Raw genomic sequence first — 16,746 nt, 5'->3', positions numbered from 1 at the left:
GGTACGATATTAGTATGAACAAAAATTTAATATGATTAAAAGAAAACCATAAATCATTAAATGATAGAATACATGTTAAAGTGGAAATAGCCATTTCATTACAAAATAAGATGAATACTAAAGGGTGACCATTGCGGTCGTATGGGCTGTGCAAAACATGTAGTACAAGTTACAACTACAGTCTAGTGTATCATAGTGGTATCCTGCATATGGATACAATGATAGTAGATACAAAAAAGAGAGAGACCTATGAATCTATGATGAGGCATCATCTGTCAGAGTGCAGCGGTGCGGAAGCGTAGGACTGAGAGAGAGAGAACGCAGAGAGAGAAGGGAGAGAAAGAGACAGTGTACATTGAAGATTTGCTGTATAAAGAATGTTGAATACAAAGATATACACGGGCGCAGTGCGCTGGACTGCGTGTCTCCACCTCGACGATGCGACCTGCTGTCCACCTCGAAGTCTGCTGCAGTCTGCACTGTCTGCTGTCTGAAATCTGTGAACAGAGACAGAGATCTGCACGGCACCGGTCTGTAATCTGCGACAGAGAATAGTGGCCAGACTGCTGAAAACGTCAGCAATAAATAGGCGAAAAATCACCTAGAACGGGGCGCCAAAATAGGGCGCAGCCTGGAATAAAATGGCTGCAGGCAGTCGGACTGCCACAGTCCGACTGCACAGTCCGACTGTGCAGCTGGTCCGACTGCTGGACCAGCTGTGCTGCTGCCTAAAAACAGGCTATGAACTCTAACACCCCCTCTCAGAGCCTGGACAGGGCAGAAGCCTGAGGGATTTGGAATGTTGCCGAAGTAGAGCCTGAGGAAGCGCCTTCGTAAACAAATCCGCAAGATTGTCCTCCGTCTTGCAATACTCCACAGTGATGGTCTCATCCAAAAGCTTTTCTCGGATGAAGTGGTACTGGATCTCAATGTGCTTCGTCCGGGCATGAAAAACAGGATTCCTCGCCAAGGCAATGCAACTCTCATTGTCACATCGCAGCAATGTAGGACGAGTCTGGGGGCACCCAAGCTCCTCCAACAGTCTCCGAAGCCACACAACCTCGCATGTGGTGGAAGACGCGGCCCGATACTCCGCCTCAGTAGACGAAAGGGCTACCGTGGGCTGCTTCTTGCTACTCCATGAAATAACACCTGCACCCAAAGTAAAGCAGTAACCTGTTGTAGACCGCCTGTGGTCCACGTCACCGGCCCAATCCGAGTCGCTCCAACCTGCAAGTACAAGATCTAACCCATCTGTCCCTGCGGGGTAATGAATCCCCAAATCAGACGTCCCCCTCAGATACCGAAGTATTCTCTGAGCAGCCTGCCAATGCACCGTCTTAGGTTCACTCATGAACCCTGCCAAGAGCCCAACAGCAAAACATAGATCAACCCTCGTGTTGAGAAGCCAAATCAAAGACCCTATCAACTGTCGATAGCAGGAAGCATCCGCCAAAGGAGAAGCTGAGTGGGAAGTGGCCTTCCAGTTCGGATCCATAGGAGTAGAGAGGGCCCAACAATCTTCCATCTCAAAAGTCACCAAGAGCTCCTGTACATATCTCTGTTGGGAGAGAAAGATCCCCCTCTGAGACTGATAAATCTCATGGCCTAAAAAGAAATGGAGTAGCCCCAAATCCGTCATCTCGAACGTCCGATGTAAAGCTGACTTTGTCTCCTGGACCTGCTGTGCATCATCACCTGTGACAATCAAATCATCAACATATAATACAAACAGCACACAACCTTCCTTGGAAGTGTGAACATAAAGCTGCGGATCGGCCTTGGACCGCCGATATCCCAACTGAGTTTGGAGGAACGAATCAATCTTCTCGTTCCAAGCTCGCGGGGCCTGCTTGAGACCATACAGGGCCTTCTTCAACCTGTAGACTTTCCCATCTGAAGAACCAAAGCCAGGAGGCTGCTCAACGTAGATCTCCTCCTTCAAATCACCATTCAGGAAGGCCGACTTCACATCCAGCTGATAAACAGGCCATCTCCTATGGCCAGCCAAAGCAAGAACAGCTCTAATGGTTGCCATACGAGCTGTAGGGGCAAAGGTGTCATGACAGTCAATCCCTGGGCGCTGGGCAAAACCCTTAGCAACAAGGCGAGCCTTGTGCTTATCCAAAGTACCATCACTGAGATATTTGGTCTTGAAGACCCACTTGACTCCAATCACCTTCTTCTTCAGGGGGCGTGGCACAAGTGACCAAGTGCCATTCCTCTCAATAGCCTCCAACTCAGCTTCCATAGCTTTCTTCCATGGGGCGGACTGTAAAACCTCCTTCATGGAGGTGGGCTCTCGATCCTGCATAACTCGGGACATCAAACAATAATTGGAGCACACAAGCTCCGAAGAATGCGCCTGGTGTCTCCGTGACCGCCGCGGACCATCCTGCGGTCCCCACTCCTCAGGAACCCCCTCGATCCCTGAATCACGGAGTGTGTCACGGGCCCAGCGAGGAGGAGGCCGAACCTCCCCTCGTCGTTCTCCATTAGTAGAAGACTCTAGAATGTCCACCGGTGGTAACTCCTCAGTAGGGTCCGGTGGAACAGTAGACTCTGTGTCAGAAACAGAATCATAATTAAACGGCACAGGCTCCAATGGAACTGTAGAAGGAGCCAAACTCTCCCCTGGATCTCCAAGAACGGGGTGCTCCTCACCCGTTGAAGAAGTCGGAACCTCCACAAACCGCACATCACGGCTAGTATATACATCCCGCTTGACGGGATCATACAGTCGGTAGCCTTGGGACTGGGAGCTGTAGCCAACAAATACCTGTTTGCGGGAAGCCGCTTCAAATTTGTCACGGTGAGCTTTGGGAATGTGAACATAGGCATCACACCCAAAGATCCGAAAGTAAGAAACATCTGGCTTCGACCCAAAATACGCCTCAAATGGAGTCATCCCTTCCACGGCCGAAGTAGGAGATCGGTTAAGGATGTGGACTGCAGTAGCCACAGCCTCGGCCCACAGAACCTGGGGGGTCTGTCGGTGCTTCATCATGGTGCGCGCCATCTCGATCACACTGCGGTTCTTCCGTTCGAGAATACCATTTTCTTGTGGAGTATTCGTATTGGCAAACTCCTGGTGAATTCCTCTATCTGCACAAAACCGAGCAAATTCATTAGAGACAAATTCACCTCCCTTGTCGGATCGCAAGGTCTTCAACTTCCGGCCTGAGAACAATTACTAAATATTGATGAAGAGGTCTCAGATAAATGCTTTTTCTTGTCATTCTTAATGGTCTATTAGAGCCATATCAAGGTTTTGCTACCACCTTGCGGTTGGTAACTATGGATAATCAAGTTATCTATACTTTCAATCAACTTGTCTCTCTTTTATTGCAGGAAGAACAAATGTGACTCAATGGCAATGCTACCATGGCAACCGAACAGGCCTTTTCCACCCATCATGGTGGAAAAGCCAAATTGAAGGTGCCACGAGGACGTGTAATTTTATTACTTTGCGTAGCATTTGATTAAAAGTTAATCAAATGTACTAATATGCCTTGCAGATGTGAGATACAAGTTAATTGTTTTATAGTGCGGGATCCAAGTCCAGGTAGCATCCGGTGTCAGATTTTGGCCTAGACTAATTTATTGGCTACTAATGTCAGTGGTTTTATTAGAGATTAGGCATTAATTAATTAATTAATGCCAATTTAAGGGTTAATAACTGCTCAAGGATACTTGGAAGACAAATTGGCCTAGCCAATTTTATTATTGGTTGGTGTAATTAATTTTATGAGCACTGAAATAATTATTAGATTAATTTTAAAAATATTATATTAAATTAATTTTTAGAATTAATATTCTGAAATTTAATTTGCTAAGGTGGATAATGTTGAAAAATGGGGTTAGAAGGTTACCACTTTGGCAAAACTTGCCCATGCAAGTGGGAAAAACGTTTTTAGGGATTGGTGGAAGTCTATTTCAGCCATTGTGAGAGAAAAAAGGTTGTTAGATAGCAAGCAAAGACTGTTGATGTGATTTGCAACCACTAGGGATCAACCCCATAGCATGTGACAGCAGTTTAGAGCCCTCCAAGAGTAGGCGATGCATCTCAAGATCCTTTTGATGCAGATGACAGTATACAAGAGGGGGCAATAATCTTTCTGGTGGTTCTAAGCTATAGATGACAGCTTCCATGGCTGTTTGAGCAAGGCAGCAACAAATTTTCAGTGTTTCTTGCGATGAAACTTTGAAATTTCTCTCTCTACAACATTCTCTCCGATCCCTCAGCCATCTCTCAAGTTATCTCAGCGGTTTTTAGCAGTTTGAGCCATAAGAGGAAGAGATTTCAGTCAATCTTTGCTATACAATAGAAATTAGGGTTTTGATAACCGCCTTGGGATGTGTGCTTAGAATTGAGGGCCTAGGACTTAAATTCCAATATTTGAAATTGAATAATTTCAGGAAGATTCAAGAGGCGAGCTAGCCAATATGCGTTTTGGGATTGAATTTGTCTTTAAGGAGAAGGGTCAACACCAACTCCTGAGCACCAAGGGGCAAATTGGTTTGGAGGCTTGCTAGTTGGTTTTGACAGTAAGAGGCATTTGGATTAGCAGAGGAGATCAGAGGATCTTAGTTGTACTCCATCCATTTGCAATAAAAGTTAAAGAAATACTACAAGGGGCATCAATTTTGGGGCCAACAGGTTGTCCATTGTCCAAGATTAAGTAGTAACATTTGCATTTTCAGTTTATGTGAATTTTATACTCATTGTAATTAGTGTTAAGTCAGGTTGCCACCACCCTATCCAAAGAGGAAGTTTGGTTTCATGGTTCCATCATTGGGATACCATCAATTCCCTTGACTTGGTGGGCTTGAGGCACTTGATTGAAGGTCAAAAGCTTTTCTCTAGTGCTGAAATTGTATTCAGTTGAGGATTACAACAAGAATGTCTTCAAATAGTGAGATGAGATCAAGTAGGGATGATAGCTCTCAATCTGAAAATTCATGAAGTGTCGGGAAAAATGCAATGCTTGATCTTGGACAAGGCATGCAGCATGAACAACAAGCTAATAAAGTTGGTTTATACCAAAATATGGATCCTTCTAGGCCTTTAGAAGCTGATGATCAGCAAGAAGAAGAGGAATTTGATGACTAGTTTAAATAGCAATTGAGGAAAGCAGCTGAAATGTTTATGCAATTGGCAAATGATCCTCAGTTCATGTGCCTTTTGAACCCTTTAAAGGAGAGGAGCAAAGGCAAGAAGAGGAAATTGTCTTCGAGAGCTTCGAGACAACAAGATGTACCAAAGGAAGAGCCAATACAACAGCATGATGTTCCAAACATATGTAGTGAGCATAAGCAAATGATGCTAGTGGGGCAATTGATGCATATGCAAGGCCAACTTGGAAGTGCTAATCCCATGCTTTTTGGACAGTAGGACATGCATGCAATCATGGGACAACCAAGTTACTTTGGTAGTGGTACTAGTTTTCATGCTATGGTGGGTTAGGAATTGCATATGAAGATGCATGTCACAACTCCTTATGGTATGCAACAACCAATGCATGGTATGCAAGGCTCAATGTGTTTGGGTATGGCTTATGCATAACCCCATGTATAGAAATGTTGGCATGATGTTGGGGCACAAAGTGGCAAGTTGCAATGCATATATGTAGCTCATTGTGTTTGGGACTCATGGTATTAATGGTGGTCATGCAAATGCTCCTCCATATAGTGTTGGTCATGAGAAAAAAATGCAGCTAGTAATGCATGCAATGTATGGAAAAATGTATCTTAGAATGGCTGGTAATATGCAAATTTCCATGCACAGTCACATGGCAATGGTTCAAAGTATGTAAACAAGAATGTTTCCTTATGTAAATTTCCATGCACAAAACAAGAATGTTTCCTTATGCATCCAGTGTGCTTGGCACGTCAGGTACACGAGGGGCTAGTTAACTGGATGCAATGTTGTATATTAGTTAATTTAGAATTGGAACAATGTGAAAGTATAAAGCATTGCAATGCTGAAGGGAAAGAACAACCTACAACCTAGTGGAGGTTTCAAGGCGAGTAGAGTTAGAGGTAAAGTTTCCATATGCTTCTTAGTGAAGCTTCAATATTGTTTCACCAATAGATGCAAAGTGGATAAAAGAGGATGATGTGGCAGATCATCCTTAGTTGCTGCAACTTTACCGAGATGCCTTTTAGTTAGAGCCCGGGCTTAGTTAGGTTTAGCAGAGTAGGGGTATGGAGTATTCCCTAATACTCAAGGGGTGAGGTAGCACTTTCACTCCTTCAGTTGTGGAAAACTCTCATATGTAGTGAATCTTGGATGTATTCAACATGCATCGAAGGTACTGTGCTAACAGTATGTCTACCATGAGGTCACTATTCAGTATACTTGTCGCTGTGAGATATATGCAAATGAGTATGAGTTTCACCTGGGCATTGAAGCTATACTTTTGCATCAATTTATGATCAATTTGGCATGAGTTTTTTCCTTAGGTTGAGAAAAAAACCGTGGTCTGTTTCAACTCAATGTTTGATCAGTTTTAGAACCATTTATGACCACATTTGGGATCGGTTTTGCATCAAATTTTGACCAAATTTTCCAATTAGTTTGAGGTCACATTTACAGCAGTTTGTGATCAGTTCTCAAATCAGCAAGTCATCAATTTATGATCAGATTATGCTCAACTTTCAATGGTTTACAGCTGGTTCCATGGACAGCAACATGTTAGTAAAAGCCATTGAGAGTTTCAGCCATAGTTTATGCTGAGAATATGCTTTACTATGGTTTTGAAGCCAGAATGGTTGAGAAACATGAGTTATGGATGTGTCCAATGGGCTTCTAGCAATAGTTCTAGGCTAATTCTCGATAAAAGAGTGGGAGTGTTGGGTTGTCAAAGTGGATATTGGTCCTCTCCACCAAGAGGTTCAAGGTAAATTCAATCTCAAATCTTGTGACCTTGATAATAGAGAGTATCAATTTCTTAAAACCTCAATATATTATAATTATAATTATGCTTAGAATCATAATGTATGATTAATAATGTTAATCAACATAATATGTTATTAGTAATATTAGTTGTAATTATTATTAATTATAATATTAATTATTATGATATGTCATTAGTAACATTAATAACATTATATTAATGTATTATCTACTAAACACCGCCCCTCCTAAATCGCACTCGTGCAAGGCATGCCTCTCAGTTTTCTCTCTCCTTCCATGTCTACTAGTGATATACAATATATATTAATTCTATATAATATACATAAATTTAATGTTATCTAACTTCATTAATGCAATACTAATATGTAATGCATGCTAACTAATATAGATTAATTAATTCATGTATATGTTAGATATAGGAGGGAGCAACAATCTTTTTGGTGGTTCTAAGCTATAGGTGATAGCTTCCATGGTGGCTGTCTTAGTAAGGGAGCAGCAGTTTTTTAGTGTTTCTTGCGATGAGACTTTGCAATCTCTCTCTCTCTCTCTACAACATTCTCTCTCATCCCCTAGTTATCTCTCAAGTTATCTCAACATTTTTCAGCAATTTGAGCTATCAGGAGAAGAGATTTCAGTCAATCTTTGTTGGATAGTAGAAATTGGGGTTTTGACAATTTCCTTAGGATGCTTGCTTAGAATTTAGGGCCTAGGACTTGAATTCCAGCAACTGAAATTGAGGAATTTCAGAAAGATTCAAGAGGCCAATTAGCCAATATAAGATTTGGGGTTGAATTTGTCTTTCAAGGAGCAAGGTGAAGGCCAATCCCCAAGCAAATTGGTTTGGAGACTTGCTTGTTAGTTTTAATCCCCAAGCAAACCAAGAGGCAAATTGGTTTGGAGGCTTGCTTGTTAGTTTTAATAATAAGAGGCACTTGGATTAGTGGATGAGATCAAAGGATCTCAGTTGTATTCCATCCATTTGCAATAAAAGTTAAAGAAATACTGCAAGGGGCGCCAATTTTGGGGCCAATAGGTTGTCCATTGTCCAAGATTAAGTGGTAACACATGCATTTTTAGTTTATGTGAATTTAATGTTTGTTGTAATTAGTGCTAAATGAGGTTATCACCACCCTATCTTAAGAGGAAGGTTGGTTTTAGAAGGTAAAAAACAAGGTTGTTACTAAAAAATCAACAAACTTTCATGTTGGTCATCCTTCTACTTTCATCTCTTTTCCATCAAAGATAGCCTTCCATGCTGGTTCATCTTCTTCCAACCCCTAAAGGGTACAGTCAACAAACTTAAGAGATGTAATTATTACCAAAAGACGGGGCATGACATCACTAAATGTTGTAAGCGCATGGTATCAGAGAACTCAAAAAAAGGAGTCCGGTCTTGCTCTCACACTATTCTTAGTTCAAGGATTATACTTTTTTGATTTAGTGTCAATATAATCTGTCTATTCATGATACTTGTTTTTCTATTACTGATGGAGCTTCTACTTGGTATTTTGAGAGAGGTGCATCTAAGCACATTACCTCTTGCTGAGCATTATTTTCATGTCTCTTTGATGTACCTAAGGGGGGTATAGTCATGTGCTAACAATGCCTCTTATGGAGGTACATGCATTGGTCATGTGCATGTTGTCTGCATTTTAGCCACTCCTTTGACATAAAGAAGAATCTTATTTCCATTTCAACCCTTGCAACTTCACGGTTTTACGTCATTTTGTATGGCTCCTAATGTGCAGTGTATGATGATCAAGTTTCTTCTTCTATCCTCTTGATAGGCACCCTCACTAAAGGTCTCTATTTTCTTGATCCTTATGATCAGCAACTTGCTGAAAATCCTATTGACAATGTCTTATTAACAAAGGAATCCTTTCATGATACACATTTGTGGCATCAAAGGCTTGGTGAAACATCCCCCTAGGATCCAACTTGCATATGAGACACGATGCAAGCCAAACTCACCATATAAGGGATTGGACATCAGACTCACCTACCAACCTAGAGCCAAACGGGCTCACCTCTGAGCTTGGGAGCTAGTAGCACTCTGGGCCACAACCATATCCCAAGGGTTGGCGTCCCATACCACTAGCCCACACCATCCTAGTGTATGGATGCATCGGCCAATGGCCCAAGAGTCCAAGAGTAGTGATCACACAATGAATGTGCTCAATAAGGCCTTGAGTTCTATTTATAGGACTCAACTATCCTAACCGCAAGGTGCCCTTAGTGCATTTGCACTAAGTCATGTCATGACCATTGTGAGAAGTGCTACTAGCGCCCATCTAGATGTCCAAGGACATAACACTTTGGCTACATTAACTATCGAGCATTGATGAAGCTTTAGTTAGAGGATATGGTCAAAGATCTTTCAAAATTTCACTTGCCATCAAATCACATTTATAAAGGATGTTTACTTGGTAAGATGTATCGATTCTCCTTTCCTAAGGACTCTCATGTTTATTCTCCATCTATTTTGTATCTCCTTCACAGTGATGTTTGTAGTCCTTTGCAGGTCAAATCTATCGGTGGGTTCCTATATTTTGTCACATTCATTGATGACAAATTTCAACTTACTTGGGTATATGGACTGAAGTCTTAAGTCTCAAGTCTTCTCTTGCTGCAAGACTTTTATTGCCATGGTGGAGAACTAAAGCGGCTTTCACATACGGACTCCTTGCACAGACGAGGGGTGAATATTTTCCCAAATATTTGCAAAGTATCTTGTATCTTGAAGTATTCATCATCAATGTACCATTCCTTAGGGAGTAGTAAAACAAAAGAATGAGTCACTCATGGAGATGGCAAGATGCATGCTGAAGAGTAAGAATTTACCTAATTTTGTTTGGTTTGATGCTATTCTCTATGCTGCTTATATTTTGAACACGAGCTTTATGCACCATCACTCCTCATGAGGCATGGATTAGCACCAAGCCTTCTCTCTCTTATATAAGGATTTTCAGATCATTGGCATATACTCCTGTGCCTTCTCAGGAAATGCATAGGTTGGATGATAAGGTAGTTTCTTGCATATTTATTGAATATAGTGCTGAAAGTAAAGGGTACCGTCTTTATCAAGCCTCTACAAGCAAGGTTATTGTCAACCGAGATGTTATCTTTGCTGAAAGTGCTTCTCACCCCTTGCTGGATTGTCAAAACAGCCTATTATTGATGCTTTAGACATCTTTGACAGCCTACTATCACTTTTCCATAATGGTTCCATGGCTGATCCTTCTTCTCAGCCTTCATTTCCACCACCTACATATATATTACAGCAGCCTATTCAGCTTGATTTACAGCCACAACAGCACCATGATACCTTGTCCAATGAGCAACGCTCTATTCATGATCACTTGGAGCACATAAGGGATGAAATTTAGCAGCCTAAAAGACTCCCTTGTTGGTTGCTAGACACTCTTCGGGACAGCAAGCAGCCTCTTCCTTTGACTGCCGCACACAAGCCTCTACTCATAAGGAACAAGGTAATCTTCTTGCATGCGCATTGGTGGTAGTATACAATGAAGAACCTCTATGTTATAAAGATGCTTTTTCAGATGATTGTTGGGTGGAAGCAATGAAGGTAAAGGCCATTAGAATGACACTTGGGAGCTATGTGACTTACCTCACGGCAAGCATGCAAGAGGTACCAAATGGGTTTATAAAAGTAAAAGAAAGTCAAATGGTTGTATTAACATGTACAAAGTTTGCCTTGTTGCCAAGGGCTATGCCCAATAGCAAGGAATCAACTTTGAGGAAACTTTCGCTCCTACCTTACGTATTACTACCATCAGAAGTATGATTGCCCTTGCTTTCCACTTTCATTGGGAGGTATATCAGCTAGACATCAAGACAACATTTCTCCATGGATATCTCAGTAAAGATGTATATGCTTGTTAGCCTCAAAGATTTGCAATCAAAGATGCTCATAGTTTGTCGTTTCAAGAAGGCTTTGTATGGTTTAAATCAAGCTCCACGGACTTGGTACATCTGTATACATTCTCATCTATTGCATCTTGGATTTCAAAATAGCCCTATCGAGGCTACCCTTGACATTGGACATTAGGAATCTAATTTTATTATAAGTGTGCTTTATGTTGATGACATGCTTGTCACTAGAACCAATGCTAGTCAAATTGCAGCATTTAAGGCTGATTTATAGTAAATCTTTGCCATGACAAATCTTGGTCTACTTCACTATTATTTGGGTATCCAATTTGCCACCATTGAGAGAGGTATCATCATGACATAGTCCAAGTCTATTATTAGACAGCTTTTTTAGCGCTTTTAGTTTGAGGATTGCAAGCCGGTGTCTACTCCCTTGGAGCCTATTTTCAAATTCACTTTTGATGATGGTAGCGGATCTTTTGATGCTACTTTATATCAGCAGGCAGTTGGATGCTTGATTTATCTATGTCACACGAGGCCCGATCTCTAGCTTGTTGTGTCCCAGTTGAGTAGATTTATGCACAGCCCTTCAACACTTCATGTGTAGGTAGTGAAGTGTGTCTTTCGGTATCTTAAAGGTACCCAAGATCTTGGCCTTTTCTACAAGACTGATTCTTCTCTATTTATATGGATATTCTGACAATGATTGGGCTAAATGTTTAGATTCTTGTCTCTCATAGTGGCATTTGCTTTTACATGGGTACATCTCTTGTTTCTTCATTCAACAAGAAACAAACTACAGTTCCTACTTCTAGTTGTGAAGCCGAGTATGGTTCAGTGCCCATAGTCACAGTGGAGCGTGTTTGGCTTCGCAAGTTACTTGCAGAGCTTCATGTGTACCAAATGGCTTCGACACTTATCTACATTGAGAACCAAAGTGCTTTGGCCATTGTGTAGGATCTAGTGTGCCATGTCCATACAAAGCATATGGAAGTTCATTATCATTATGTTTGTGAGAATAGATATCAAATGGAGAAATAGAGTTGTCCTACTTATTATCATTATGTTCGTGAGAAGATATCAAATGGAGAAATAGAGTTGTCTTATGTACCCATCGAAGATAACTTGGCAAATCTTTTCACCAAGGCTCTTCCTCGACCAAAGCTCCATGCTTTTCAGCAAGCCTTAAACTCACATTTGTTCCATGATCTGTCATACTGAGTATCGTCGTAGGTTTTTATATCCACTTGGATGAACTTGTGCAACCATGACCTTATATTTTCTTTTATTTTCTAGCATTTTGTCATCCTTCCTAGATCAATTTGTCCATTTCATGGATGGGGTTTCGTAAGCCATCTCATGGGCTACGCATTGATACCCTTTGATCCATGATTCGGGCTCCCCATGCATTTAAACTATCATTAAATGTAGTTGTTGCCCCTAGTATTCTAGGCACTAAGTGACACTAGGGTTAGGGTTTCTTTTAGGGTTTCCTATGATGATTAAGCCGCTAGGGTTTTATTTTATTATAAAAGAACACTTCATGTCTCATTAGCATATAAGTATGGCATTGTTCATTTGTTTGCCTTTGGTGTTGTATTCTCTCTCACTCATTAATACATCTCCTCTCTTTTAGTGATTGAGTTAGTGCATCAATTAATTCATTGATTATCTTTCATTCTCTTTCAATTAATCATGCAATTACTTTATGCTTGAGCCAACAAAAATTGTTTGTAATTGAGATCTGAAAAGCTTGAATCTTGGCCAAGTAAGCAGTAGAAAAGATCCCATTTGGTCCAAAGAGGCTTCTAAGACTTTAGTATCAACACTAGGTGCCCAATTATTGGCTCATAAGCACCATTAGGATTACAAGATTTGGTAAAGAGCTTGTGGCATTATGGGCTTGCCACCAGATCCCTCAAGGTTTTTAGGCCTTAGGACAAACCCATTGGAACATCCTAGAACTACAAGATTGGCCCATAGATGAACATGGCTAGAAGATCTTAATGGTATTAAGAAAATCCTAGCACTGTAGGCGTGTGTGTGCTCTAAAGCAAAGAGCTTAGTGAGCTGGAGGATTGTGTTTTTAACTTTGGATGGTAATTGTAATGGGCAGGTTAATGTGTTATGTACCTTCTTGCTAGAGCTGAATCCCCTCCCAACATAGTGAGCATGTGAAATGACAAGCTAGTGACAAAGGTGGAGGACACAGCAGACCTGTGTAGCGTGCATGTGAAGATGGAGATCATGATGGCAATCTGGCCAATGGAGACAGGAGTTGTGGCCTGGCTGGGTGAAAGGTGATAGCAAGCTATGTGGTGGGTGGGACAGCAGTTGTACAGTACGTTGTGAGCCCTAGTTGAAACATGAAACTGATGATCAGCCTTAAAGTTGGGAAAGTGAGTAACGCACCATTCTAGATCATTTGTGTATGCATATTTGAGTGTGAAAAGTGAGTCTGTGCAAGGGAAGGATGATAATAAGGACTTTCATAAAGCTAGACCAGGAGGGAGGAGTATTTCATGCATGCATCAAACATAGATATATACACATACACATATATACAGAGACAGAGGAGGACATTAAGATTTGTTTCCCTTCTGTTATCCTGTCATTTTTATGTTAACATGAATGATGGTTTTAAAAATATATTACCTTCTCCAAAGACTTGTACTTTTTGTTCATAAGAATAATGGTTTCCTTTATGCCAAGATAAAGGCAAATACTTGGAAGGGCCATGATATAATTTGTAAAGCTAGACAAGGAGTGAGGATCTATCCTAGGTATGTATACATGCATGCACCATAGATACATACATATAGACACATGTATACAGAGAGGAGGGAAGAGAAAAATTAAGAGTTAATTTCTTATTTTACTCTGTCATATCTAGTATGGTAGCAGGGTCACCTGCCAAAGTTGTAGGTGTTCTAGAGGAGCCTACTCCCTCACTTACTATGAAGCATGGTACTATTTCTTCTTACTAGATCTAATTCAAACAAAGATACTTTTTAGTACTCCAGTTATTAGTAACATTTAATTTCAAAACTAACAGTTGAAGCTCTACTTTTCTGAATCAGATGCTACAAAAGATCTTTTGGAGTCTTTCGGAGATGATACTGTTTGTGGTGGTACAGGCATTTGATTGAGTACAAATGTTCTATCCCCAAGTGTAAAATTAGTATTTCTTTTTTGGCTTTGTAACATCATTCATATTCAAACCTGTTGCCATATGGATATCTCTTGATGTGGATATAAATGTTCCTTAGCTGTAAAACCACTTTTTTAATCTTGTAATATCATTCATAATAAGACTTGCAAATGTATGACTTTTATAAACGTGTGACGTTCTTTATCCACACAATATACATGCTTTAACTGTTTTTTGTAAATTGAACGAGTGTATGTGCATATATTCAGTAAATGAATTTTATAATGTTATTAGATCTATGTTTTAGCTTTTCTTGTTAAAAAGTCCTATTCCTGTATTTAGGGATTGGGAAAGTCAGTGTAATTAGGATATGCATAAAGTTGACATAATTCTAGATTCTACCTACAAAGTTCAAAGAATGGTACATGGACTTCGTCTAGCAAACAATTAAATGAAAGTTGAGCATTCATTTGTTATTTGGCATGTGTTGAATGTGGCGATGAATAGCAATGTTTTATCAAGTGGTGTATGGCATGTAGACTGAGGGGTGAACCATATGATCACCCATGTTGAGTGGTGCAATGATATGAGGAATGATAGATACCTAGTTGTAGGGTGGGTAATGACTCTCATTGTGCTCTTTCACACGTTGGGAATGTTCCATTATGTATGATGTACAGATGAAGTACTTGTCAGATGTACTTTGTGTGTGAAATACCAAAAAATAGTTCATGTTAATTGGTCAAATGATTAACCAAGGTTTTTAATTACGATGGAGTGTCTGTAGTAGATTGCATAAACATATGCTACTTGATCACAAGGGAAACAAAGTTGGAAGATTGTTTACATTGGATCTTTAGTATGCCTATTGCAAACCTTCCTATGTTTGCATGTGGTTCAAGAGTAATTGTAAATACGGATATATGCCATTAGCACATTGGTAATGTAAACATGCAATGGCTTCCACTAGGTTTTGCGTGACAAAAATGTGTGATTGTGAGACCCTTTGATCTTGTTCAAAGGTATGGGAGTTACAAAGATAGCTTTAGTTAATGAGTATATGTAACGTCATATTTGAAGATGACCATGCAAGGAATGGGTCTTTTCAATGAAAGAGAAGAGTGAGGTGTTTACTCACTTTCAAACCTTAGTTGAGTTTGAGAACAGAATACAAATTAAATGTTTGCAATCAAATGTGAGGGAGAGTTTTTTTCACATTGAGTTCAATGATTTTCTAAGAAGACAATGGAAATGCAAGGTATTTTACATACAAAAACACACAACAAAATGGTGGTGTAGAGGGGAATGACATGTATATTGCAAAAATATCACCTAATGTCGAGCTAGAAGAAAATGTTTTATTGTTATTGGGTTGAAGCTTCCATACAAATGTAACAAGGTGGTGGTATCATGCACCCTTGGTAGTTGGTGATCATGATTTTAAATTTGTTTCATGTTCCATCAATGACTTTGAATTTTTTTTAAATTTTTATTTTTTCCTTGAGAGACATCCATTACATTGGCAAATAATATTTGTGATCTATTGGTTCTTTCAATAGATTCTTTGAAGACACATCTCCAAGCTTATATTGCTCGACTTTCTTTACTTTGATATGTTTATTGTCTTGTTGCCAGTTGAGTTCCCACTTGCAATAGAAGCGCCATGTTTGAGATAGCATACTACCTCATCTTAAGTATATTGTTAAGGAATTCAACAACCTTATGCCTCTCAATAATGAATCAACCCCCTCAAGTTGTGACCATCGAGAATAAATATGAATTACATGTAAGGGAAAAGAGGTGGACTAGCCATCTTTTGACATCGATGTCTTTGGCATGGCATTTGGTTTTTATGAAAATTCTAGTGGGTCACAGAGCCTTGAAAAGGAGTTTAGATTGCAAGATGTCTTTGGCATGGCATTTGGTTTTTATGAAAATTCTAGTGGGTCACAGAGCCTTGAAAAGGAGTTTAGATTGCAAGTGATCTAGACTGCTAGAGTAAGATACCTTGTTCAAAGATATGGTTTTGATGATTATGCAAGTCACCATTATGCATATATGCTAAATGTTATTTAAAACGAGGAGCCTATATGTTTTGGAAAGGTTGTTGCACATTAAAATTTGGAGAGAGCTATGGCCATGAAAAATGTTTGATACACATACAACATAAGGAAAAATTGCTTAATCTATGTACATGAGAAAAAAATGTTTAATCTACATACAACATGAGAAATATTGGAATACTTGCTAATTGAGTTTTTTTAAACCCACACATCCAACAACCCTCCCCTCACCTATCCCCACCAACTTGCTAATTGAATAGGTAAAGATAGACCCTCATATGTTTGCACTTTGCTAATCACCCTCTCATCTAATGCTAGAATCCTTCAAGCGATCTTCATAAGGGCAAGAAGTTATATGATTTCTATGTGCGTCCAAAGGGAAGCATAATTCTAATGATTCAATTGGTAGGGGCAAGTGTAAAACACACCATAGTCCATGGGCATGCATGTTATCGAGCACACATATCGAACACATGAGAGAGCACATGATAGGGACACAATATAGAGTGCACATACTTCAAATGTAGGAGCATTGCACTATTGTACTTCCATATAGGCCATAAGGGAGGACTTACCACACCAGAAAAAGTTGCTTTCATACACACATATCTTAGGTACTTTTGCACACATTCTTAGGCATGCTTGTGCATATCCTCCAATGCACACCCTTCCAAGCATACTCTTGAGTATGAGAGGGATCGTACTACACGAGAACATAGGAA

The 16,746-nt window shown here is 40.1% G+C and overlaps 1 protein-coding gene across 2 annotated transcripts in view; it reads left to right on the top strand.

Annotated features, from left to right (window-relative positions):
* LOC148027536 (putative serine acetyltransferase 2) overlaps window positions 1-14,153 on the top strand; it is a 57,453-nt gene extending 43,300 nt beyond the window's left edge. For both annotated transcript variants that reach the window (XM_087689264.1, XM_087689262.1), the window contains exons 8-9: window positions 13,704-13,777; window positions 13,891-14,153. In XM_087689264.1, the coding sequence (XP_087545390.1) occupies window positions 13,704-13,777; window positions 13,891-13,955 (139 nt within the window). In that variant the 3' untranslated portion in view covers window positions 13,956-14,153. The remainder of the gene's footprint in view (window positions 1-13,703; window positions 13,778-13,890) is intronic.
* The last annotated feature ends 2,593 nt before the right edge of the window (window positions 14,154-16,746 follow it).

This window comes from Lygodium microphyllum, chromosome 12, assembly GCF_053477565.2.
Source record: "Lygodium microphyllum isolate KBCC chromosome 12, Lygodium_microphyllum_v1.1.10, whole genome shotgun sequence".
NCBI classification, from domain to species: Eukaryota; Viridiplantae; Streptophyta; class Polypodiopsida; order Schizaeales; family Lygodiaceae; genus Lygodium; species Lygodium microphyllum.
The sequence above is the reverse complement of the archived record's forward strand: the minus strand, read 5'-3'. Positions and strand labels throughout refer to the sequence as shown.